The 27,351-nt window shown below is 47.9% G+C and overlaps 1 protein-coding gene and 1 long non-coding RNA gene across 4 annotated transcripts in view; one reads left to right on the top strand and one right to left on the bottom strand.

Annotated features, from left to right (window-relative positions):
* Nucleotides 1-27,351, top strand: part of LOC310667114 — a 196,342-nt gene that overhangs the window by 77,267 nt on the left and 91,724 nt on the right. The window lies entirely within an intron of this gene.
* Nucleotides 215-27,351, bottom strand: ATL3 (atlastin GTPase 3). 3 transcript variants are annotated; one of them, XM_083418776.1, is made up of 13 exons: nt 27,222-27,351; nt 18,197-18,414; nt 17,178-17,321; nt 16,124-16,228; nt 14,977-15,027; nt 12,914-12,970; nt 10,883-10,975; nt 10,120-10,258; nt 8,053-8,180; nt 6,741-6,797; nt 5,570-5,641; nt 4,466-4,897; nt 215-3,355 (listed from the first exon to the last, which is right to left on the bottom strand). In XM_083418776.1, the coding sequence occupies exons 1-13, from the start codon at nt 27,322-27,324 to the stop codon at nt 3,245-3,247; spliced, it is 1,710 nt and encodes a 569-aa protein (XP_083274902.1). In that variant the 5' UTR covers nt 27,325-27,351; the 3' UTR covers nt 215-3,244. The 3 variants fall into 3 exon arrangements, with proteins under 3 accessions (XP_083274902.1, XP_083274901.1, XP_083274900.1); XM_083418775.1 differs by lacking the exon at nt 27,222-27,351 and adding an exon at nt 25,728-25,905; XM_083418774.1 differs by lacking the exon at nt 27,222-27,351 and adding an exon at nt 20,363-20,984.

Here is a 27,351-nt window from a genome sequence, read left to right as displayed (position 1 = left end):
ATGCACTCAAGATGTGCACATTCCCCAAGGTTTGATGGAGATTATGCACAATTCCCTCCCCACGGACAGATTATGTATACTGTCCATGAGGCCTGGTGAATGTGCATAATGGCCGGTTGTTGTGCACACCATCCATTCAACTCACATTAGTGTGTGTGTGTATGTGTGTGTACACATGGGGAGGGAGGAACAAACACACATCAAAACAACACAGTTTCAGTATCTTGGTCTTTATTTTTGCAGCTGCAAAGTGGAATGCAATTCTTTTTTGCGCTTTATAAATATGATTTGGCATCTACATTCCCTCCCCCACAGCGTTGGTCCCCGGCTGAAAGTTCTAATACAATGACTAACAAGCTCACAGAGGGAGTTCTTAAGACGAGGAGGCAAGGAAGTGCTCTCAACAAGAGAAAGGAATGATCACGCAACCTGGCTGTATGAGCACATAACATGGGCAGTTATCAACAGAATTATTTCTTGGGGCAGGGGAGTAGCAGGTCCCCGATTTGAACTTAACACTCCCCTCCCTTCTGTCTAGAACCTGTGTGCTCCAAAGGGAGCCAAAAAGAGCTTCTTCCTTTGCTAACCAATCTGAGCTGCAAGCCAATTTCAACTGGTACGCGGCAACACAGAGAGGGGCACCCCCTTGTTATACAACACATCCAAGACAGAGGGGGAAAGAGTGTGCGAGGAGGGAGATTTAAATGCAGGCTGACACTACTCATTGCCTGGTTGCAGAAAGCGGATAACAGGAGTTGCACCGTCTTGTTCTGTGCTCCTGGCGTAACCCTTCAAAAAGACACCGGTGCAAACAGGTTGCCCACACTCCATTTCTTCAAAAGGTTACAAGCAATGAGGCCAAGAACGACTCATGCATCCCTTCCCCGCAACCAGGTTATCGTGCAAATGTGCCCCTATACGCAAGTGAGAAAGAGTTAAGTTACCCGTCGACGAGCAATAGAACAAGTGGAATGTTACAGCCACCTGGAGCTCTAGCTAAAGTCGCTCAGATGACTTCACTGCCATCACAGCCTTGGGAAAATGTTTCAGCTCCCGCCCGGTGTGTGCGCACATATACACGCTGTAAACCATTAACACGAAACATGTGCCGTTGGGAAAGGGGCACCGTGAAAAGCTGTCCCACAGGTATGGGGGAACCCTTGTGGCTGAACTACAGCTCCCATCAGCCCCTGCAAGCACGGTCAATAGCCAGGGATGATGGGAGCGTCAAAGTTTCCTCACACCTGGTTTACCCAAAACACAAGCAAGCTATGGAATGGAAAGGTCAGTGGGACCACACAAGGGAGGCCACCCCAAGAAGCAGAGCAGAAATGAATATTAAGCCGTGTGGTGCCAGTTTCCCCCTCCGCAATGCAGTGGGCCTAGAAGCTGTCAGTGTCTTGTGCTTTTTGATCAGGATATTATTCCAGCTGCAAAGGGGAAAGGGGACAGCAAAGCAGCAAAAGGCAAGGCCGAGAAGGGAGCCCCCACCCCTGGCCTTATAAAGCTATTAAAACCTGCGCGGAAAGGAGGAAACCAGGAATGTGAGGTGGGAGTAACTAAGAGCCTTGAGCAGAATAATAATTATTTTTTGGGTGTGGCACAGGAATCAGGGAAGAGACACTGGAACCGAAACAAGAACCAGACCCTCTGACCTGACATTTCTGGCATCCAAGCACACCTGAACTTTCGAACGGTCACACAGTGGGGCAGGCGTTGTTTGTGGGGAGAGAAGGCTAGTGGGGTTAAGGGCTTTGTTTGGAGCACTGTGCAGAATGGGAGTCTGCTCCCCCCCCCAAACCCTCAAATAAGACTTTAAAACTGTGAGCCCCCTTGGTTAATCCTCCTTTCCGCAGTCCAGGCGATGGATCTCCTAGGCCTGCTCCCAGCCTTCTTGGAATAAATTTCACCTGACTCACAGGTCAATATCCAGAGCAGACTTGCACAATCTGTGTCCAACCAAGCCTGACCCAGCCCACAGACTGGAGATTGCATCTTGACACACACGCACACTTTTTTTTCGAAGTGCCAAACAGGCAACCTGCCCCCCCACCCAATAAGAGGCTGTCACCCATGGCTGTTTGGCTTGATGGGTCGCAGGTTGCTGATCTAGGCACATTCCCAGATCGCTGCCGAGAGCAAGTGCAGCCAACAGGGTACGGATATCACAGAAGTACAACCAGCATCAGCCCAAGGCAGCAAGAAAAATGGCCAGGGATTATGGGAGTTGTAGTCCATCAACATCTGGCAGGCACCATTGGTGGCTATCCCCAGCTTCTACGGTACACAGAGAGTTGCAGCCTACTACTCCCACTCAAGAGTAGACCTACTGAAATAAATGAGTGAGTCATGTCTTGCGGGTCTATCCTGAGTAGGACTAGCATTGGATGCAACCCTCTGAACAGAGGATTCAGCATTGCCACGGATATTCGGCTGCTCACACAGCTGATTTGTTCCCACAGAGACGCCTGCCGGGAGCCTGGCATAGGGACACACTCGGTCCCCCAGCCCTCACAACGCATCGCGGCTGCGCAAGAGCAAAAGCAGGATCGGAACTGGGCCTGCAGGATGCTAAATAAATCAGTTCTTCCCTGAAAGAAGCCTACCGATACTGTTTTCTAAGGCAACAGCAGGACTAAGGGAGGGGTCCCTTCGCTGCCACAGGCACAAGGGTGCTTGTTCAGCGTCACAAAGGCACAGGTTGCTTGCTTCGGATTGGCCCTGGCACAGGCCACAAAATCCGCATCTTCCACTTTGGGGCAAAGGATGCCCAAAGGAGGAGCCCCGCCAGCAAGATGGCTGCAATGAGCTGAAGCACTGGAGGTTTTGCTGCCGGTAGTGGTGCAGCTGGTTCTTTTGGGGAGGGAGATAACCGCTGCCTCCCATCCCCAAGAAGAATATGCAGAAAGAGATAAGAAGGGGGTAGTGGAAGGAACAAGATCAGCACCTGATGTTTGGGGGGGGGTCGTCCCCCCAAAGCTCCCAGGCAAGGCACGAACTGGTACAGAACGTTAAAGCTGATTTTTCTTTTAAAGTGCACAAAAATTAAAAGGGAGGGTAGCAAGGGAAGCAGTTCCTTTTTTAAAAAAGAAAGAAATATTAAATGTGAAGGGAGCAAATAATATCCGGAACCAGAGGCTGAGTTGCTCTCTAGAAGCCCTGCAAGCGATTCCCGGGTTTGCTGGCTGCAGCGAGACAGTCGCTTTGGCCACGAGTTTGTAGCTTTCTCTTTCCTGCTAAGACCTCACTTGCTTTTCTTATCCTCGGGTCTCGGCCTAGAGGACGGCGGCCTGGAGGACGACGGCGAGCTGCTTGTTTCCGCAACCTGAGTGGAGCTGTTTGTACGGTTGGTGGCCTGGGGAGAGAGGAGAATGGTTAGGTCACACAATCACGGGGTTGGATCATGGGGTCCAGCCCCCTTCGATGCAGGAATAACATTCAAAACATTGAATTGTCAAAAGATGTAACAGGTGGCATTCAGTCACACAAACGCCTTCTGAGGAACTGAGATTCCTGCTCCTCCCTCCCCCATTTTTTTCTTTTCATATTTATTTGAGGCCAGGTCTACACATGAAGCAGGTGCTGCAAAAAACAGAACTGAGAGCTAGATCCCACTTTTGTACAGGTCTCCTCTTCCCCACCTCCCATCAGATGTCAAAGAAATTAACAACTATTTGACTTTTAGAAGACACTCGAAGGCAGCCCCGTATGGAGAAGTTTTTAATATCTGATGCTTTATTGTGATTTTAATACAGTGGTGCCTCGCAAGACGAAAAGAATCCGTTCCGCGGGTCTTTTCGTCTTGCGGTTTTTTCGTCTTGCGAAGCAAGCCCATTGACGGAGTAGCGCTATTAGCGCTATTGGTGATTTAAGGGCTAAAAACGGCTTTTTAAGGGGTGGGGGATTAGCGGTTTTGCTGCTAAATTGCTTTTAGCAGCTTAGCGATTCAAAATAAGGGGTTTTGGAGCAAAAAAAAAATATCAAAAATTTTCGTCATTTTTCGTCTTGCGAAGCAAGCCCATAGGGAAATTCATCCTGCGAAGCGCCTCTGCAGACGGAAAACCCTTTCGTCTTGCGGGTTTTCCGTCTTGCGAGGCATTCGTCTTGCGGGGCACCACTGTATTTTGTTGAGAGCTGCCCAGAGTGGCTGCGGCAACCCAGTCCGATGGGCGGCAGAGAAATATTATTATTATGTTAGTAACATAAGAACAGTCCTGCTGCATCAGGCCACTGGCCTATCCAGTCCACCATCCTGTTTGCACAGTGGCCATCCAGAAACCTCTGGGAAGTTCACAGGCAGGAGACAGGCCTAACATTACTCTCCCCGCCTGTGTTTCCCAGCAACTGGGATCCAGAGCATGCCATGCGATACAGAATACGACACATGGAAGCGCAGGTCCATGTGGGGCTATCTCCTCGGGCTTCCACAGTTAATCCACCTGGTGCTTTGTAGGCCGCCACTCACCCTTTCTAGCAGGTACTCGGCCGTAGTGTCGATGATGACGCCCAGCTCGCGGTACTGGCCTGAGTAGCGGATGTAGCCCCAGGCCAGGAGGCAGAGGAGGAGGATGCCTACGAGAAAGGTGCAGAGCTGGGCAACAAAGCCGAGGCCGATGTAGTTTGAGAAGTTGGAGCCCATGTAGAGGGAGATGATGAGGCTGAAGATGGCGGCAGGCGTCCGGAACGTGTTGAAGATGTTCTTGCTCTGGTTGTGCTTGCAGAGGTCCTCATAGATGCTGTTCATCTCCCTCACCAGCTCCTCCTCGTAGCGCTGGCTGAACTCCTTGCCCCCCATCTTTTTGATGGTCTGGAAGTGCTTCAAGGCCATGGCACTCTGCACGCGGTGCTTCTCCTCCAGGAGATCCGGCGCGACGTACGGCTTGTCGCCGCCACACAGCTGGGGGGCAGGACAGGGGATAAAGGTGTTAACACTGCCAACCTTCCAAAGCAGGCTAAGAACAACGCTGGCTACTGCTCACTGGGTGGAAGGCAAGGAGACTGACAGTAGGCGGCGCCAGAGCCAACGGCAGCCAGCACCAACTCACTCTAGCATCTCGCCATCCTGTTCGCTGCTGAATTCTGCAAGGGCATCATTGAACTAAGGAGGAGAAAACTTAACAGGAGCTGCCACATCCTGGACTGGTTGCAAGTAGGAAGGAAGGCAAGGTGGACGTTGGCTGAATGTGGACTAAAATAGATGGGGCAGTGCCCTATTCACCCTAATAGACCAACCTCCACTGGCTATAAGCATCCTTTTTAACTCAGTCCTAGGAAGCTGCCCCATCAGAGGTCAGACTATAGCTTGGAACTGGTGAGATAAGCGAGTTCCATTTGTGGAGAGAGTGTCATTGTGCCCCACCTTGGGGAGGAAATATCAGACGTGAATACCCACTACCTCATAAACTTGATGGGCTGTCTTGGTTGCACTTATGTTCTTTGGGCCTGTTGGTCTCAACAGTTTCAGTTCAGAGCAATGTTTAAAGAGGAGCTTCTCTAACTGTTCTGTGTCATCACTTTAAAATGTGCATTTCTTGCCGTTTTATTGCCCCAACCCCAACTCCGTTCTCACCTTCTCCATATTGGTGTAATACATGTCCTTGGCCGAAGCAACAGCAGCCAGGTTGTTGGCTTCAGCAGTAGCCTGAGAGCAAAGATCGTAAAATGAACACAGGGATGTAATCAGTTCCACCGCCTGTGCCCCCCTCCACCCCCCCAACAAGGCATTTCCCTCACTTCTGAAATCTTATGCCCTCCCCCCAAACTGGGGTACATGCTCAGCAAACATGCCTTTGCAATCATAAGAACCAGAAACTCCATTGCTTTTTTAAAAAAAAGGGTGAAGAAAAGCTGAGTTGTTTGCAGGTGAGTTCTACATCCCAGGCTGCAAAGTACCCACTTGCCCTGGCACCAGCGCCAGTCAGTGTGAGAAACTCAGATATATAAGCTGGATGCCAAATGGCTCCTTAAACCTAGGTTGCAGTCACCAAAACAGAATGTTTAGTTACCATTTGAGGGCCAAACAGTTTTCAAGTCATATTTTTCAATACAAGTTTTGGGTTCCTGAAATTCGTTCTGGTGGTGCTGAAAAAAATACCATGGATAGAATTCTACAGAATGTGTTGTCAGTGTGTGACAACAGGCAAGACCCAAGGATCCCCAGGCATGCACCTCCTAGTGCCTGGGCATCTTTAACCGATAGCCAGGTGCAAAACGCGTCTGATGAATTTCAAACACTGGCGTCAGCAAGTGCTGTGGGACAGCCGATCTAGCACCCATCACAAACAGGGAGGCGCTTAAGACCGCAGGGGGCATGCGGAGCGGAGGGAGGCAGTGGAAAGCATGGCACCTGAGCTCCACGCAAAACCTCTGAACAGGTTTTTCCCCTTGGCATGCTTCGTGTAGCTGCCTTCTACCCAGCTTGCCCCTCTGGATCTATCGAGCCCTGAAATAACATAGGAAACTGCCTTCTGCTGAGTGAGACTCATTGGATCCATTTAGATTGCTAATGCCTAGCAGTGGCTCTCCAGGGTTCCAAAGAGGAGGCGTTATTCCCAGCTCTACCCGGAGACGCTGGGAATCGAACCTGGGACCTTCTGCATTCTGAGCATGTGCTCTCCCAGTGAGCCAGGGCCTTCCTCTTAAAAAGGAAGCAATGGGCCCTTCTTCCCACAGATGCAATGGTCCACCTAGCTCAGCAGTGTCTACACTGACTGTATCTTACTACCCCAGGCAAAGCTCACCAGCAACATGGACTTGGGATGAGGCAGGTCTTCCCCCTGGTAGATCTTGATATAAGCCTGGAGGGAGGTAAGGTCAACAGTGTTCAGCTACAGTCATTTGCCAGTAACAAGAATACCAACACCAATTAGTTAACAAACAAACTGAGATCCAAAAGAGTAGACTGAATCTTGAAGCTGGAATTACAGGAGGCTGCTAAGGAGTCACGGGAGGATGTTAGAATACCCGGTGCCAGTGAAACTGCTATCAAACAGAGAAGGAGTGGTGTTTAATCTGTCTGAGTCACTTAAACAGAGGATATTTCCAAATGGAGCAGTTAATAGTGAATTCTAGCTTTGTTGCTGGGACTATATTTCTATCCTCCTTCAAATGGCCGGATCCTCTGTTTGGATGCTTAGGAATGGGTAGACAGTCTTCTGACCAAAGGCACTGAGAAAAAGAAACCTATCAGCCTTAGCAGATACATTTGCGATACAACCTCTGAAAAGTTATTATAGCTGGGACTGGCAAACTTATTTTGTTCTTCCATTGGAATGTCTAGTAACAATTCAATACAGTAATTTAAGAATAAAACAAGAGAGTCTTAGGTGGTAAAAGTACTAGCTGCCAGAAACAAGCGACACCTACAACAAAATGTTGCATTGTAGAGTGATCCTGCTCAGCGATCTAGCCAGTCGTGCCCTCTCCCAGGATACTCCATTCCATTTCCCCTCTGGCTTTCTATTTCTTTCCATCAACAGGCAGTCAACATTCTATGCCCCAGGAGCATGCTCAGACCTCAAATCCAACTGCAGAGGCAGAGCATAGCCATCATGGCTAGTAGCCATTGCTAGTCCTTTCTCTTCATGAATTTCTCTCATCCTCATTTAAAGTCGTCCTAGATGGTGACCATCACTGCCTCCTGTGGCAGGGAGTTCCACAGTTTAACTACGCACTGTGTGAAGAAGTCCTTTCATTTACCTGTCCTGAATTAAGATTAACATTCAGCTTCACTGGATGCTCACGAGTTCTAGCGTTTAAATGTGCCGTGCATCATTTGACAAACTTCGGACATGTTACCTCTCACCTGCCTTTGCTCTAAACTAAAAAGTCCCAAACGCTGGAACCTTTCCTCATAGGGGAGTTGTTCCATTCTGGCTGCCCTTTTCTGAACCTTTTCCAACTCCTTTTTGAGGTGAGGCGACCAGAACCGTATACAGAATTCCAAATGCGGCTGCACCACAGAGTGGGCTGGAGCTGATGGGGTCCCGCAACATCCCAAGGCACAAAGGGATGTTGCCTTAAAGGGGGGAAAGAGAGAGAAACGAAGCATACCCTGAAGTACTCCAGCAAGCCCCGACAGGTCACTTTGGAACCGTTGATCTCCTTCTCCAAGAGCTGGCTGGGATCCAGCACAAACGGAATGAGCTTCTGCAGCTGTTCTTTAAACTCATCTGCAATGTCTGCGGGAAAAGAGATAGACCGGGGGTAGAAGAGAATTGAAGGAAATTGCTCTCATTGGCGGATAGCTGGAATTCTGCGATTCCACATAAAAAACACACCAAACACAGCACTAGGTACACAAAAGGCAGCTGAGCAAATCAACTTTCTTTTTTTAAAAAAAAGATTGACAATTCTAGTCCTCATGATGCCAAAGCTATTCTTTTTCTCTCGACCTCCCAATAATTTCTATTGGTTTTCATGTAAATATTACTGTACAGTGGTACCTTGGGTTAAGTACTTAATTCGTTCTGGAGGTCTGTTCTTAACCTGAAACTGTTCTTAACCTGAAGCACCACTTTAGCTAATGGGGCCTCCTGCTGCCGCCGCGCCGCCAGAGCACGATTTCTGTTCTCATTTTGAAGCAAAGTTCTTAACCCTAGGTACTATTTATGGATTAGCGGAGTCTGTAACCTGAAGCGTATATAACCTGAAGCGTATGTAACCTGAGGTACCACTGTATTTTAATATTTGGCTGGAAGCCAGCCAGAGTGGCTGGGGAAGCCCAGCCAGATAGGCGGGGTATAAATAAATTAATTATTATTATTATTATTATTATTATTATTATTATTATTATTATTATTATTATACCAGAACTATATATAACTACAGTAACTTGTCCAGTGGCACACATATACAGCACACAGTACAGCACACAGTACACAATCAATATTTATTTATGGATCATCAGTTCAAGTATCCTCTCCACAGAGATTCTGATGGCAAATCCATTCTTGAAAATTTGTGTTCAAAGCCAGGGAAGCAGCTGATTTGGAAAGCAATACAGTTCCTTGACAATGACAATCACAATTATTTCAGATAAATATACTGGGGTTTTTAAAACAAAAACAAAACAAAAGCACATGACACAAAAAGATCAACATGATAAAAACCTAAAATGACCACCAATTGCAGGAAAAATTGAGCTATTTAAAAATGAAAGCAGAATAATCAAATGAGAATCCTCCAAAAACCCAGTTAATTAAAATCAAGCACATTTCTCTCTGGAGGTTGTCTAAATACAGACCAGGAGACTTTTTCTCCCAGGTACCCCCTGTGGCTTATCTCAGATAAGTGGAAAGACCTGAACCTTGAAAGCAGAACCTCCGAGACATTCATATGGGCAAAAACAATTCTGGAGATATTCCGGTCCTAAACGCTTTAGGGCTTTTAAAGGTCAAAGCAAGTGTCTTGAACTGAGCCCCAAAGCAAACTAGTGGAAGTCAAAACAATTATGCAAAGTAAGGAAGTGTGCAAAATCAGTTATGCAAATTTGAGAGAGCAAGTCAATTGGCATACAGGCCACAGAATTTCAATAGCCTTGTTGGAAAGTTACATATACAGTGATACCTCAGGTTAAGTACTTAATTCGTTCCAGAGGTCCGTACTTAACCTGAAACTGTTCTTAACCTGAAGCACCACTTTAGCTAATGGGGCCTCCTGCTGCTGCCACGCCGCCAGAGCACAATTTCTCATCCTGAAGCAAAGTTCTTAACCTAAAGCACTATTTCTGGGTTAGCAGAGTCTGTAACCTGAAGCGTGTGTAACCTGAAGCGTATGTAACCTGAGGTACCACTGTATATATAAAATATTCCCCTCCACAAAAGCACATACAAGCACTCCCTTGGGTACCTCCGGAACATTGCATCACACCAAACCATGGTTAAGGAAGCTTAGCCATTGGTTTGTGGGACAACATAAGGGCTAGTCGCACCAAACCATGGTTTGGTGGTACATGAACACATCCTTCAGATCCCTCGGGCTCGTGCACAACAATGCCCACCCACCAGATCACAGTTTTGCCTTTTCACCTGCTGCCTCCACGCCCTGCAAACCGGGAACAAAGCAGAGTTTCTAATCCTGGTTTGTTGAGTTTGCCTTTGGACAACACGGGGCCCATACCTTTCAGACGCCCATCAAAATTCGGACTGGTGGCCACTTTGAGGCCTGGATGGGGCAGGAGGAAACAGTTGACGTTGGTGAAGCAGGAATGGATGTGTTTCCGGACATGCTGGATCTCCTCGTGCTGGTGAGATTTCACCTAGTGGTGGGAAGGACCACAAGTCATCTCACACTTTTCTTTTTTTTTAAACGACGAGAGAATACACAAAAAGAATTTCAAGTTAAGAACAATGGAAGAAGAAGAAGGATGCTTGCATGCTGCAACGTGGTAGTATCCTTGGGTTTGTCAACTTTCATTAAAAATAAAAACTCAGCGAAGGTTCTAGTCCTGTAGTTACTTTCTCTAATACAGTGGTGCCTCGCAAGATGAAAAGAATCCGTTCTGCGAGTCTCTTCGTCTTGCAGGTTTTTTTGTCTTGCGAAGCAAGCCCATTAGCGGCTTAGCGCTATTAGCGGCTTAGCGGATCAGCTGATAAGCGGCTTAGCGGATCAGCTGTTAAGCGACTTAGCGGCTTGGGAAAAGGGGGGGGGGAGGAAAAAACCCCCGCAGGAACTCGCAAGACATTCTCGTCTTGCGAAGCAAGCCCATAGCAAATTCGTTTTGCAAAGCACCTCCAAAACGGAAAACCCTTTCGTCTAGCGGGTTTTCCGTCTTGCGAGGCATTCGTCTTGCGGGGCACCACTGTAATTCCATGCCATGGCGACCTCCTCTCCGCCAGGTCTCCTCCAACGGGTTCAATTGCTTTGGGGTTTGTTAGTTTACCTGCAAACGCTTGTCCAAGAAACGCATGCCACCCTCCAGGCCGTAGTGGTACTCATATGGGAAGCTCCAGTCACGGACCAGGAACATCAGGGTCTGCATGGGGTGAGAGAGGCAGGAGGACTGAGAAAGGGCCTCAAAAACAGATCTCCTGAGTAGGCTTGGCTCAGTTCTAGAAGACAGGCTGGCAGGTGTAGCTGGGAGAGCCCCTTGAGAACCTAACCCAGTAAACCAGGGGTGAGGACACTGTCCATCTATAGTCCAGCATCCTGTTTCATGCAAAGAACAGCCAAATGCCCCAATGAGAAGCTCATGAATAGGACTTGAGAGAAACAGACCTCCCTCCATGGGAGCAAGCTCTGCTTCCCCTGAATGAAATGGGAAGCCTCCCCCCCCCCGCCGACTGGCGGGGGTTTTATTTTGGGGAAGGATGTACAGTACAGTGGTATCTCAGGTTAAGAACTTAATTCGTTCTGGAGGTCCATTCTTAACCTGAAACTGTTCTTAACCTGAGGTACCATTTTAGCTAATGGGGCCTCCTGCTACCACAGTGCTATTTCTGTTCTCATCCTGAAGCAAAGTTCTTAACCTGAGGTACTATTTCTGGGTTAGCGGAGTCTGTAACCTGAAGCGTCTGTAACTCGAGGTACCACTGTATTCTGCAACGTATCATTGATGCAGTAATAGTGCTTTCATGATGGGTTTTATACTGGGCCATCCACGCATTGTTCCATTTTAATAGGTGTTCAGCGAGGCTTCCCCAGTGTTACCGCTGTCTGGAGGGAGGCATTCTTTGCACATAACCACCCCGACACCATCAGAAGCAAAAACCATCACGAATGTGCCATAGAAAGGATGCCTGAAGAGGCCATGTGACAGTATCTTTATAGAGCATTCCTTCTGATTTGTTTAGCGGGGTTGGCAGTTTAACAACAAGGAGCATTCATCCTGGTTTGGCTGTCTACATGCCTTGCAGTGCAATGCAATGAAGGTGGGTAAAAAAAACAACCACCACCCACCCTGGGACATTTGCGGTATGAAAAGTTACAGGGAAGTAATAGGGCAGGTGGGACGCGGGTGGCACTGTGGGTTAAACCACAGAGCCTAGGACTTGCCGATCGGAAGGTCGGCGGTTCGAATCCCCGTGACGAGGTGAGCTCCCATTGCTTGGTCCCTGCTCCTGCCAACCTAGCAGCTCGAAAGCACGTCAAAGTGCAAGTAGATAAATAGGTACCACTCCGGCAGGAAGGTAAACGGCGCTTCCTTGCGCTGCTCTGGTTCGCCAGAAGCGGCTTAGTCATGCTGGCCACATGACCAGGAAGCTGTACGCCGGCTCCCTCGGCCAATAAAGCGAGATGAGCGCTGCAACCCCAGAGTCGGCCACGACTGGACCTAATGGTCAGGGGTCTCTTTACCTAATAGGGCAGGCACCAATGGGAAATGAAGCAATACGTCCACCTAGAATTTTCTGCAAACCCAAAGGATTGAAAGCAGGACCGCATCAAACTGCCCAGATACCATCATGAACACAACCAACCATGAATGCACCATAAAAAGGATGTTTGGAGGGGACCGGAAATATGTCAGGCAAGTGAGAGTGACTCAACTCTAAATATATACAAACAGAAAATCCAATTTCACCACTCAGTTCAGTTCTACAAAACTGATCCACCTCTCATTGCACTCCACGGTTCCTTGCAAGCAGCTCAGAGCATTGCCCTTTCCCCAACCCAGGCCTGGGGAAAAAAATCCTCAGAACACCCTGTGAGGAAGGTTAGGCTGAAGGACTGTGAGTGCTCCAAGGTCACCCAATAAGCTTTGTCATTGAGCGGGGATTTGGAAAAACCACCCTTCTGCCCATTTCTCCCCACTGACCCTTGATATCTGCATCAAGCTTCCGTACAGTGGAGTAACAAATCTGCAGACTCTGCAAATCTGGGGTGTGCCTGGACTGCGGGAAGTGAGGGCCCACCAGCCAAGACTGTATGTGTGTCTCCCACCTCCTGGCCCAGCCCCATCTGTTCAGATGCATACCTGGAATGGTTTGAGGAAGCTCTCGTCCATGGCCAGGCGTCCATACTCTGTAAAGAGCTACAAAAGGAAATCAAAAACATGCTGAATTTTGTTTCAAGATCTAAAGCAGCGGTTCTCAAAAAAATTTTTACCCAGGCCACACTCTCAGAAAAAGAAACTGCTTGCACCACACCAAATTTTCTACTGATAAGAAATGCATTGGAAAACAAAAAGAAACAACACCAATATCACTCGATGCTCCCGCTCTCATTTTGAAAATATATCCATATTCTGCAAATAAATAAAATTTATTTGATACAGTACTATCCTATACTGGGACTATACCATAGTTCTGCAACCTTTAAGACAAAAAGAGCCACTTGGACCCGTTTCCGAAGGAAAAAGAAAACTGGGAGCCGCAAAACAAGCCAAATGTAAATAACCACACATTCTTCCCCTTCCCCCATTCTCTCTCTTTTCCCTGAGTCTATTTCAGATAGCAAAGAGGGGTATGGTACCTCTCATATCCATTTTTTGCAAAGCACCATGTGCATAGAGGGCATTATAAAAATTAATACATAGAATAGTGTCTGTCCCTCCCTGCAGTTCAACTCCCTCTCTTTTTACTAACAGCACATATCCATTCCTTCTGCTGGTGCAACTTTCTCATCATTTCTACATAGCAGCATTTATAAACCAGTGCCAGAGAAACTGGGTGAGAGGGAAGAGATATGAATATTTATGTGTGTATATGTATACATACATACACCTACACAATTACAGGTTTGAAGCCAACTTAAAATAAGCAAAGGAATCTGTGGTGCTTTCCATGGGATCCGGGGACATGTCAGCTAATACTCTTCCCTTTCTTCTTCATTTGCTTGTCTCTGCAGCAAATCTCGAGGGGGAAGGGAGAAGGGCAGGAATTGCATAGGCACAAGAGAACAAAATCCGCATGCAGGATTTTGGTGCCTAACAGCCCCCCCTCCCTCTGTAATTGCTCTCGTGCTCCCCCCGCCTCTCTCTGAGGCCGATATGCTGCATCACGGCACCTGCTGGCTACCTCTGGACCCCCTCCTCGTCACTGACGTAATTCACCCCTTCCTCCCTGACAGGGAGGGCAGGCCCATTTTGTGGTTCACCTCAGGTGCTCTCCCTCAACTCGGCAGCCACTCAGAAGCAAGGCACGGAAAAGGATCCCGAAGCACCACTGCCACCCCTCACACACACACACACAAAAAAACCCCGCCCCGCCATTTCCCTCGAGCGAACGCGCTCTCTCTCCCTCACCTCAGGTGCCTCGCGCGCGGGGCTGAGGAGAGCGTGGCCTGGGTGGGCGGGGGAAGCTATGAGCCATGAAGCCGTCTGGCAGAACTTCCCTCCGGTGGCAGAAGCAGCAGCAGCCCTTCTCCAGCCGCCGCCGCCGCCTCCTCCTCCATCCCAGCAGCCGCCGCCTCTCGAGCTCCGCTGCCACCGCCGCCTTGCTTTGCCCGGCTCGGCTGCCCAGCTCCATCCCCCTCCTCTTTCTGGCACTTCTGCTTTTCTGCTCAGGGTCCCCGAGGATCTGCGGAGCCGCAGCAAAGGTGTAAAAGAGCCGCATGCGGCTCCGGAGCCGCGGGTTGCCGACCCCTGGACTATACCATACTACACTACACTGAAATGTTTAAGTGTTTCTTTGACGGTCCTTGAACCTTCCTGCCACGCTTGCCATTCTCTCCTGCCACACTCCCTTTGAGAACCCCTGATAAGGGAATGGCAGCAACAGGTGTGCCCCTGACTCCGGGTCTCTCACGGCTTGAGCTCAGAAAGTATAAAGAACACAGAAAGAGCTCTGCTGGATCAGACCAGCATCCTGTTCTCACAGTGGCCGACCAGTTTATCATCACAGTAACCTGCAAGCAGGACTAGAGCTTGTTCTACTTGGAAACCACTTAGAAGCCTATCCTGGCATCAAGCAGTAAGTATAAATAAATAGGAATTATAGCAACCACCACCACCACAACAACTGTATCCCCTTTTGTGTTCTGCACAGCACCATGAGCATTGTAAGGGGAAATGTTTTTCTTGTTTTTCTTATCACCTACCTGTAGCTGCTGCAGATCATCTTCCTGAATGTTCTGAGACAAGTTGTAGATCTAAAAAGGGGAAAAGGGATAGCTGCAATGGTGAAAAAAATCCAGAAGGGCAGCTGCCTTAGCCTGTTGCAATAAAGACTCTTAGGGCTCATTAAAGATTGCCTTAACCGATTTAATCTGGCAGAAGGTCCCAGCCTCAATCCCTGGCATCTCCAGGGAGGGCTGGAAGAGACCCCCGGCTGAAACTCAGGACAGCTGCTTCTCGGTCAGTGGAGGCAACAGTCAGCCAATGGCCTCACTCAGCATAAGGCAGCCTATATTCCTACATCACTTAGACTAGCCCAGGGCTTCCCAAACGTGGGTCTCCAGCCATTTTTGAACTACAGCTCCTATCATCCCTGACCACTAGTCCTGGTACCTAGGGATGATGGGTGTTGTAGTCTAAAAACAGCTGAAGACCCAAGTTTGGGAAACCTTGGACCAGGCTTTCTTCAGGGCCCAGGGATGAATAGGGAAACAACAGGACAAAATTCCACCGAGTTTTTAGATCTTGTTCTGTTTTGCCAGCTTTCACCTTCTGGGATGGGATTTAAATATACATAATTAAATATAGCGCTCTCAGGTCTTCAAAAGGCTCCCAAGCTCAGACTCCTAATTGAATATACAGTGGTACCTCTCGTTACGAACTTAATTCATTCCGAAGGTCTGTTCTTAACCTGAAACTGTTCTTAACTAGAGGCGTGCTTTCACTAATGCGGCCTCTTGCTGCCACTGCGCCACTGGCGCACGATTTCCGTTCTCATCCTGGGGCAAAGTTCTCAAGTCGAGGTAACTCTTCCAGGTTAGCGGAGTTTGTAACCTGAAGCGTTTGTAACCTGAGGTGTTTGTAACTCGATGTACCACTGTATATATTTACTTACACACACACGCTTATACACACACACAAACACACACACACACACACACTTCCAAGGCCAGGAGAAGCCTAGCGACACAGACTGCCTTCCCAGAAACAACCCAGCTTTGGCTTTCGTGTCTTGATTGTAGCCGCCTTCCCCTCCAATCGATGAGGAGGCTTGAGTCCCATCACACGCCCATGGCGAAAACCCTTGCCACACCTTATTCAAACGACAACCAAAAAACAGGAGACACTCACCTGAACAGAACTCGTCATGGTGCTGAGAGCAAAGATGGTGGCACAGTCCTTGACTGTTGACTGGCTGTCAAAAGCTCCCTGGGTGTCCATCAGCACGACCGCCACCTGGAAGCACAGGTGAGAGCATCAGGCTCAAGAGATGCTCCAGTGCTCCCTCCACCCCACAGTTTTCCACTCTCCCCACCCCCTGACATTCTGTGGTCTCTGAACATACTCAGTCCTCGCTGGATTATTATTTTTTTAAGGGTGGGGGTGGCTGGGGAAGCAGTGTGGCCTGGGGAGGAGTCCAGAGGACCTGACAGCAAGGACTGGAGGGTGTCGTGAAATAGGCACAGAGTCAGAGGCTGCAGGGGTACCAGATGGGGAGCTGGGTCTGGGCTCAGAGCTGGCTGTGGAAGTTAGGGAGAGAATGGGGTCTGAAGTGATGGGGCAAGAGCTCCCAGAGACACTTCCCAGACCATTAGGGCCTTTAAGGCACTGCTCAGGCTGCACAGAAAAATCATTTTTGTTTCTGAAATTCTGATTGTGGAGCTAAAATATAACTGATGGAATTCTACAGGATGGGGTACTATTGTGTGAAAACAGTCTGGATAATTTCTAAAACTGCTATAAGGAAAGAGCCTGGACCCTCGCAGACACCTTCTCCTGAGCCAGAAAAAAAGCCAGACATTTCCCACTGCACATCAGCAGTCCTGCAGTGTCAGAAGTGCACCAGGAGAGAGGAGATGGCATGAAGGAGGAGCACCCATCTTCAGACCACAGGGTTAGTCCTTTAAGGTTCTGACGTTCTCCCAAGGGGGTGGAGCTTGGAGGAGGCAGTCTGCAGGAGGGCCATTGCTGGAGAAAGTTGCTCACTTGGAGCTGTCCATGGTGCAGAAACCTTCAACCAACTGTGCCTCCTTCACCATGGGTTCCGGCAACAGACCAGAACACAGCAGAGGACCACATTTGACCCTCAGTGCTGAGGTTTCCTACTGTGGCCATGGAGAGGTGAAGAAATGTTTTCGCTTTCTGTTTTAATCAAATTCCAACTCCTTCTCAACTGCCCCCGTACCTTCTTTCCACTTGGTTTCTCCACAATGAAAACTTCGCTCCAGATTTGGATGCCTGTGGTGTCCGGGTCAGATCCACCGCGCCAGGAAAAGCCTGTCAGGGGTTCATCCTTGTCACCCAGCCAATTGGTGCTGCCCCCTTCTTTCTGCGGAACAACAGGGAAACAGCACAAATAAGGAAACCGTAGTACAACAAGAATGAGCCATCAGGCTCCCACGTGTCCCCTGTAAGAGAATAATAGGTCCCGCTTTCAGTATTGACAAAGGCTTCCAGTCATATTACAAACCTGCAGAACCATGGCTGATTCTATCTCTAGCTAAATAAAACAAACCAGAATCAAAACGTGGTCTGATATCATGATGCAAAAAAGCCAAAACAAAACCAGATTCCATGGTTCTACCGAAAGTTTGGGGACTGAAGATGAACAGAATGTAGGCTCTTTGCAAATAGGAGCCTTGTGTCCATTTTGTTTTACTTGTGAAAATTCTCTCTTAAGCACCAGGTGCATTGTTTTAAATAATGTTTATTTGTTTATTTATAAAAAATATTTATAATACTGCTATTCATTTTTTAAAAAAAAAAATCAAGGCAGTGTACAACAATTGTACATAAAACCACACAATAAAAATCATATCAAAAGTCAAAATCGGAAATCAGCTATGTATTGCGGAAAGATGCATTCTTAATTGCCTGCATAAGCCTGAGGGATTAGGAAAGTTTTCAGCAGGCATTTAAAAGTTGGCACAGAAGGCACCTGCTGAATCTCTGCTGGCAGATTATTCCACAGGATTGAGCTGGTGACACTAAAGGCTTGATTCCTTGTTAAATGACCCTCATCAATTTGGAGAACAGTCAACAACACTCCTGTAAATGATCTCGAGGACTGAGATGGGCTGTAAGGGTTCATTCAGGTGTTCCCTGAGGTACACTGGCCCTAGGTCGTTCTGGGCTTTGTAAATTAATAAAGGACCTTTAACAATAGCAACAGACAATGAACCAGTGAACAGGGGGATGGCTCACCTGTGTGTACATATAACGCAGCAGAAAGTCCAAGAGGAAGGATTTGCCTTTGCGGAAGGCACCGGCCACGGACACCACCACCACATCGAGGTCCCGGATAGCATCAGCCAAGAGGACACGACTCAGCGCCTTCTCGTCCAGCTCAAAGGAGTGCTGGTCTTTGTGCACCAGCACAATCTGCACTGGGCCCGGCTTTGTTCCCCCCATGGCATCCCCAGCTGTACAAAGGAGAGAAAGGGGGCTGGGTGTCAACACACAACAACAACAACAGCCAGGCTAGCAAGGCCTGCCCACCCCATACATTTAAAGCACGTTTATAGTACTTGAACAGTCATGGCTTCCCCCAAAGAATCCTAGGAACTGTAGTTTATCCCTCATCGAACTACAATTCCCAGCACACCGTAACAAACCACAGTTCCCAAGATTCCATGTGCTTTAATTGTACGGTATGGTATAAACCAGGGGTCAGCAACCTTTTTCAGTCCACCGTCCCTCAGACCATGTGGTGGGCCGGACTATATTTTTTTTGGGGGGGGGGGGAGAATGAACGGATTCCCATGCCCCATAAATAACCCAGAGATGCATTTTAAATAAAAGGACACATTCTACTCATGTAAAAATACGCTGATTCCCAGACTGTCTGCGGGCCGGATTGAGAAGGCAATTGGGCCGCATCCAGCCCACAGGCCTTAGGTTGCCTACCCCTGGTATAAACACACAACTCTTTGGATATGCTAAGATTAGGATGTCAGCAGTTTCTAGTGCTTTTTTACCTTTGCATGTAAATAAGGTTAAAACGATTTGTGCCGTTGAATTGTCATGTCTCAGGACATTAACAAGTATTTCAGCCATAACAGCTTCCAAGGAAATCTTTGATTCCATATAGCATTTAAACCACATGAAGTGCACATTGATTCCCCCACCCACAATAATCTAGTTATTTGAGCTCAAGTAATTTTTGTCACGGGGGGAAAAGATAATGAGAATCACGCAGGAGTAAAATTAACCAAGCATACTCTTTTCAGTTTTGTTAAGCTGAAGATCAGATCTAACATATTTGGCTGAGGTTGGATGGCCATCTGTACTAGATGCTTCAGTTAAGATTCCTGCGTTCCAGGGGGTTGGACTAGATGACCCTTGGGTCCCTTCCAGCTTTACAATTCTATGATTCTATGACCTCAATCAGTCTAGGGCAGGGGTGAAAAACACATGGCCCTCCAGATGTTCGTGGACTCCAACTGGCCTGGGCGATGTATCAATACATTGTCCAGGACCAGTTTGAGGGCCAGATCACAACAGTGTTTGGACTCAGAGGTATATTACAGGTGGGGCTTGTCAGCCGGCTGGCGTCTTAACTTTCTTCTCTGGCCAAGCAGGCAGGCCGCCTCCTTTCTTCCTTCACTGGGCGCTGGCAGTGGAGGGCATGGTGGTAGCAGCTTCACCCTGGTGCCTCGCAGGGCCGGTGGATGATGCTCCATCATTTTCAAGATCGTGATGTATCACCTTATTGCGATGTTTAGCTGGTGATACATCACGAAAACCTGATATCGCCTAGCCCTAGACTCCAACTCCCATGAGCCCTAGCAAGCATAGCCAATGGTCAGGGATGATGGGAGCTGTAGTCCATCAACAAGTGACAGGAGACACACAAGTATCTCACTCCAGTCCTGGATCGATTAAGATTCAAACACACACATACACAGAGAGAGAGAAATATAACCTCACAGAGTTGTTGTGGAGATAAAATGGGGAAAAGAACCATCTAGGCCACCGAGAGAGAGAGAGAGAGAGAGAGAGAGAGAAAGGAAGAGAAAGGAAGAAAAAGAAAGAGAAAGAAAGAACGAACCAACCAACCTCACAGAGTTGCTGGGAAGATAAAATGGGGAGAAGAACCATCTAGGCCACCTTGAGCTCCTCACAGGAAAGGTAGGATTTAAATGTCAAAATAAATGTAATATATGCACAGATACAGAGAGAGATACACCCATGTGTATGTGTGTTTGTGTTTCTACCTTGGTATTAAGTGGCACAGATGGAATACTCTTGCCAGGACTACTGAAATTCTGGCATGCTAGAAACCCCACATGCATACACACCGGATGCCCCACAGATCGACCTGTGCATTATTAGTGCAGCAAACAGGAGCCCCACTCGTTGGCTTCTCACCATCCATGTGCACGGAGCCGAACCGATCCCGGAGAGGCACTTCCTGAGGCGAGGGTTCACAGCTCCATGGCTCTCGCCGGCCGGGACCACTCACTGCCCCGCGAGGCCGGGTCAGAGGAGCCCACCTGTGCGGGCAGACTCTGCGAGATATTATGGGCCGCCTGGGGGTGGCATCCAGCAAACTGGGGCAGCTCCTCGAGGGCCGCGGCTTCTGTTGCGAGCCTGGCTTCTTCTTCTTCCGGGCTTTCATGAGCTTTCAAACCAACGAGGGCAAGAGGAGGCTAAAAGGAAGCAGGGCTTCTAGAGGACAAAACCCATCCTCTCTGGCCCAAGGAGATCATAACAATCCGGTCTCCACGGCAACAAAGGGCTCACTAGGCCGAGTTCCAAGGAGGAACCATTATTTCACTCAGGTTTCTATCCTTTCTAACCCTCCTTTCCCCCTCCTCAGGAGAGGGCCAGAAAGAGGGGTCTGGAGGGCCACATGGGCAACTCAACCTGAGGTTCCCCACAATGAAACGCTTTTGCTACGCGAAAAGCAGCCTTTTTCTTTCTCCCCTGAACTCAGCAGTTTGCAAGCTGTCGAGTTAGGACCACAGCAACCTCCTCTCTGATCTTCTTATCTGCCTGGTTGAAAAATAGGCCAATTAAATTAACATCACCTTTAAAACCTCTGTTTTCCTGCCCAAGTAATTCAATAGGCCACCTGCTCTTAGCACTGCAACAGCACAGGCTAGGAGGAAATTAAACACAGGGGAACTTCTATTTTTTATTTATTTGCAAATAAAAAATAAAAAATATTTCTACCCAGCCAACATTAAGGAAAAAATATTACGGCAGCAAACAACATTGAGGTAAATAAAATGGCATTCATAAAGCAAATAAAAAAGACATCACCAGTCAGTATTTTGGCTTAGAGAATCATGGAATTATAGAGCAGGAAGGGGCCCCAAGGGGCTTCTATTCCACCCCCCAGCTATGCTGGAATTACAGCTCAAGAATCCCTGACAGACAGCCATCCAACCTCTCTTTAAAAACCTCCAATGAAGGAGAGTCCACTACCTTCCAAGAGACTTGGTTCCACTGTCAAACAGCTCTTGTTGTCAGAAAGTTCTTGCTAATGTTGAGTTAGAATCTCCTTTCTTGCAATTTGAATCTATTGGTTTGGGTCCCACACTCCAAAACAGCAGAAAACATGCTTGCTCCATCATCCATGTGGCAGCTTTTCAGGTATCATATCACCTCTCGGTCTTCTCATGCAGCATGGAGTGGTTCTGTAAGTTCCCTAGATCTGGTTCCTATACCTTTGTTGATGCAGCCTAGAACTGCATTAGCTTACTTTGCTGCTGCATCACACTGCTGACTCATGCTAAGCTTGTGGTGTACCCTAGATGCTTTTCACATGTATTGCTGGCAAGCCAGGTATCCCCCATCCTATATTTGTGCATCTGATTATCCCTGCCTAAATGCAGAGCTTTACATTTGTCCCTTTTGAAATTCATTTGGTTAATTTTGACCCAGTTCTCCAAACTGTTAAAGCCATCCTCCTGATTCCATCTTCTGAGGTTAATTTGTTATAATATTTATGTTAGTTTTAATGTTTGTTTTTGTAAAACACTTTTGGCATCTTTTGAAAAATCGATGAATATATGTAATTAATAAGGACAATAATACATCTATTGTTCCACACACACACACACACACACACACACACACACACACTTATTAAGCTCATTTCCAGATCTAAGCTGCCAACCCCAGATAATCAGAAGTGGCATAATGCAGAATTTGTTGTTAGGCCTTCCCTGTGGGCTGTTGCTGCCTAGAGCAGCTGTGTGCAAGGACTGGCGCTGTTGCAGCTGCTAGCAGGTAAGAAAGGTTGCTCAAGAACAGCAGAAATAAAGCTAATATTGTGTAGTAGTTACCAGAACATCAGACAAGAACTTGGGAGACCCGAGTTCAAATCCGCACCCTTAGACTTTATTCACTGCAACATTTCAGGTTATGGGTCCAAACATATTGGCTGTGTCTGCTTGACAATTTTCAGGGGAGCTAGGGAACAGGGGGAAGAATCCAGTTAAAATGTCTCCTGCAAAGATTGCTGCTGCTGCTAAAATATCTTCGTCAGAGATGCCCTAAGCGACTTCTGGCAAGCCGCAAGTTCGGAAGAGGGTTTTCCACACTCCTCTGAAACGTAAAACTTCCGTGAAAGGAAAAAGGCAACACTGAACACACCCAGTGGGGGGGGGGGGCGTGAATACAATTCACTCACATACCATGAGCTCTGCCAGCTAGCCGCTGCCTGCAGTGAGTCAGAAACCTCAACCGCTCCCTTGAAATCTCGCCTGTTTTGCATTTAGCAGATGTTGCCACTTGTCTGGAAGGGAAGCCTCTCCACCATCTCCTCTGCTCCATGAAGCAGAGGCCTATGCAAGTGGTATCTCTGCACAACCCATCACATCTTCTGTGGCCTCCCAGCACCTCAATAAAGCAGAACCCCTCTTTCTGCAAACTCAGCTCATAAGAAAAGCATTAAGGCAACAACCATTTCACTCGCCTCCCCAAGTCACAACTGGCATTTACAGATATTCTGCCTCTAAACAGGGAGGTTCCATTTAGGCATCACAGGCAATAGCCCTCAATAAACCTCTACAGAAGGACCACAGCTCAGTGGTACAGCATCTCCCTTGCATGCACAAAGTGCCAGGTTCAAACCCAGGTAGTTGTGAGAATGTCCTCTCCCTACCTGAAACCCTGGGGAGTTGTTGTCAGTCAGTGCAGACAATACTGGGCTACAGGGACAAATAGCCTGGCTCAGGATATGGCAGCTTCCCATGTTCCACGTCGTTGTGCAAACCCCTGTTTTGATATCATCAGAGCCCACAGAACCGCCAGCTAGCTACGCCTCGTGGCAGCAAACGCCTTAATTCAATTACTGTCATTGATCGTTAAATGATATTGTGCCTTCCAGTGGCATAACAGCACCCAAGGCAACTTGGAACTGGTGAAAGAGCTTCAGAAGCATTCAGGCTGGACCAAAACAAAGTCCTATGTGGCAAGCAGATGCTTCTCACAAACCTACAAGCGAGAAAGCAACTCTCCCCAATCTTAGCAACCAGTATTCGATGGCATCGTGCCTCTGATCCTGGTAGCAGTATACATCCATAATTGGTCTTATGCTTAAAACAACAGGAGGTAGCGATGGTCAGCAGCTTAGAGGGCTTTAAAAGGGGATTGTTCAAATTCATGGAGGAGAGGAGGACCACATGGGTCATCTGCTCCAGCCCTTTTGAATGCAGGAATCTTTTTGCCCAACTTGGGGCTTGAACCCATGATTAAGAGTCTCATGCTCTTCCAACTGAGCTATCCCAGCAGTATTGATGGCTAACACTCACAAAGGCTATGTTCTATGCCTCTGAATTCATTTTCTATGCCTCTGAATGCCTGTTGCTGGGAACTGCAGGCGGGCAGAGAGTGGCTGCGCTCATGTCCTGCTTGTGAGCATCTCACAGGCATCTGGTCTGATCCAGCAGGCTCTTCTTATGCCCTTATAACACATAAAAATATAGAAAGCCAATGCAACCGCATAATAAACATTGTGAGTGAGCATAACCAAATATTTTAAAAGGTGCACTGGACGCTACCTTACGCCAAGTCAGACCATTGGTCCATCTAGCTCAGGACTGTCTGCACTGACCAGCAGCAGCTGTCCTGGGTTTCAGGCAGGGGTCTCTCCCAGCCCTACCTAGAGATGCCACTGGAGATTGGTCCTAAGGTGTTCTGCATGGAAAGTGTGTGTTCTACTACTGAGCTGCAGCCCTTCCACTGAGGCTCATTGAAATAAACGTTTTTAACTGGAGTTGAAACGTTATCAGGGAAGGAGCTCAGCAAATGTCCAGTTCCAGCTTTCAGGGCATCGCTGTGGGGAAAGCCCTCTCCCACTTACCCACCAACCAAACTTCCGTCCATGGCAGTGGGAGGCAGAGAAGATCCTCCCCATGTGGGCCTGCATGAATGGAAAGGCTTAAACAAGATAATGCAACCCTTCCAGTATCTGAAGCAGTTTAAGACTCGTGCTTTGTGCGTGAAGAAGTTGCCATTGCAGAAACCTTCTTCAGGAGTCTGGTGAAAGGTAAAATTGCCACACCACCTGGCTCGGTGATCTCGCCCAACATGGCAGCAGCGTGAGCAGTGAACAATTGAGAAATATGCTGAAATACTGGTCGGGGAATTTGCCTGCCAAATACTGTCAAACCTGGAAGAGGGGCTTGTCCAAGCACAACATCCCTGCATTGCATGCATGTTTGAGGCAGATGCTAAACACGGGTGATTTAATGAAGGAAGACAAGGAAATAGCATTGAAAATAAGATCCTCCTTTCCATACTCCATCTCGGTTGAGCTTCCACAGAAGAAATCCTGCTCACACTTTTCTTAGAAGTGAGCCCGACTGAAAACAGTGGTGCCTAACTTCAGAAACACGTGTGGTTAAAAGTTCAAAATAGAGAATTGTGCAAGGCTCACTACCTTCAGGTTGTGCACAGAGGGACAAGAGAGGAAGAATTGTGTCTAGACGCTGCATTCTTATAAAAATACTTCTATACATTTTATACCAACCCTACAGGGGCAACCCAAACTACCCCCTTCCAATGGCGTGTTTGCATTCTCCCCATATTAACCTCAATCAATGGGGCAGTGTGGCTCTCTAGATTTTGTTGTACTCCAACTCCCATCATCCTTGACCGTTGACCATGCTGACACAAGTTCAACAACAACAGGAACCACAGAATTGTAGAGTTGGAAGGGACCGCCATCTAGCCCAACCTCCTGCGATGCAGGAATCGCTCGACATGGGACTCGAACCCACGTCCCTGAGATTAAGACTCGCATGCTCTACCAAACAAGCTACCATGCCCCAGTCCCCCAACTCAGCTTCCAGAGGCATTCTGGCTCTACCGCAGAGTTTGCATCTAGTACTACAACTCCCATTATCCATGAGTATTGATCACACTTGCTGGGACGGATGGAAGTTGTAGTCCGATGCATCTTGAGAGCATCAGGTTGGGGAAGCAAAGTAAGTTTCCACTGTCCCTGGAAAGGGAGCGGGGCTCCATTCATTTCCCCCACAAATGGTCCCGGTCACTATATGGGGCTCTTTGCAATCTGCTCCAGAGGCACCTCATCCCTAGGGGACCCAGGCTCCCCCGCCCCATCTTTGGGGGGGGTGTTCATACAGTTTCTCCACAGAGGCCTTATTTTCCATGGGGAGGGGGATATATTCCTATCTCTCCCCATAGAGGATATTAAACCCCCCCCCAAAAAAAAAGTTGGTTGATCCAAATCCGATTAAGAAAAGAAGGCCCTTACCGCCCGCCGCCAGCTTGACACCGTTCGCAGCTACCGCCGCCGAAGGAATGACACGGAGCCGCCTCCTTCCCGCCCTTCTTCCCGCCCCATCTCGGAGCAGGCAAGAGGCGGAGTCGCCGCCAGGCATGAAGCGGGGAAAGGAGGAGGGCAAGGAGCCTTGGGGAAGGGTGCATGCTGGGAATTGGAGTCCGAGCAGCCGCCGTCTCTCGCCCACGGAACTGGGTAAGGGGAATCCAAGGAACTACAACTCCCAAGAGACCAAGGGGTGGAGAATCAAGAAAGGACGCGCTCTCTCGCTTTCTCCGCAAGGGAGGATCTTGGGAGAAGCAGACGGAAGAGGTCGGGCTTCTTTCAGAGTCGCCAGGGAGGAGCGTTGGAAGCGCGTGCTAGGGAAGGCATCCTGTTTTTGAGGATCGCAGCGGCTCCTTATACAGTACCTTTAAATCTTTACTTAAAAACATTAAAAAAAAAAAGCAGGCCGCTTTTGCGCAGATTTGCAGAAAAAGATGCTAATTTATATGCAACTTTATAAATAATCACAAATATTTACTTTATAAATAATGATTTGTAAATAGAAATCATCAGGACATTGGCAGAACCTGCTGGATCAGGCCAATGGCCCATCTAGGACAGCATCCTGTTCTCATAGTGACCAACCTGTGGGAAGCCTGCAGGCAGGATTCCAGCACAAGGCAGAACATAGGCATCTGGGCTAGTGGGTATCAATAACCTTATCCCCCATGAATTTGTCTAAACCTCTTGAAGCCATTTGGTTCATGGCATCCATGCCTCCTGTGGAAGTGAGTTCCATAGTTTTTTTAACTATGCATTGCTTGAAGAAGTCCCTTTATCTGTCCTGAATCTTCCAAATGTCAGCTTCATTGGATTTCCCAGAGTTCTAGTGTTGTGAGAGAGGGAGAAAAAACTTTTTCTTGTCCACTTACTCCACTCCATGGGCATAGGCAGTGGAGCAGCTGCCCCCCATCACATAAATTAAAAAAACTTAACTAACTGACCAGTGACTTCACAAGTAGCTCGGTTCTGCCCCCCCCAAACATAAATTCTCGCTACGTCCATGCTCCGCTCTATGCATAATGTAATAAACCTCTATCTTGTAACCTCTTACTCACTTTTTCTCTAAACAAAAAAGTCTCAAATGTTGCAACCTTTCTTTGTCCACTCTATCCTTTTTGAGATGAGGTGACCAGAACCACATGCAATGTACTATTTTTATTTTTATTATTATTAATGTGTATATCTCCACTTTCCTCCAAATAGCTGAAGGTTACATGCATGCTTCTTCCCTCTTCCCATTTTATCCCCGCAACAACCTGTGAGGTAAGTTAGGCTAACAAACATTGCAATGGTCAGAGGATCTGGTGATCTGTGTGTGTGGTGTCCGGGAGATAGATAAATTACAGTACATTAAATAACAGCAATAATAAAACAGGAGTTACAGGTCTGTCATGTGTCATTATCACAGTACAGTCAAACCTCGGTTCTTGAACCGCTCCGTTGCCGAACATTTCGGCTTCCAAACGTTGAAAACCCAGAAGTAAATGCTCCGGCTTTCGAACATTCCCCAGAAGACGAACATCCGACGCAGCTACCACTGTGCAAAAGC

This window comes from Podarcis tiliguerta, assembly GCF_965153285.1.
Source record: "Podarcis tiliguerta genome assembly, chromosome: 16".
Taxonomy (NCBI): Eukaryota; Metazoa; Chordata; class Lepidosauria; order Squamata; family Lacertidae; genus Podarcis; species Podarcis tiliguerta.
This window is presented reverse-complemented; position numbering and strand designations above follow the sequence as displayed.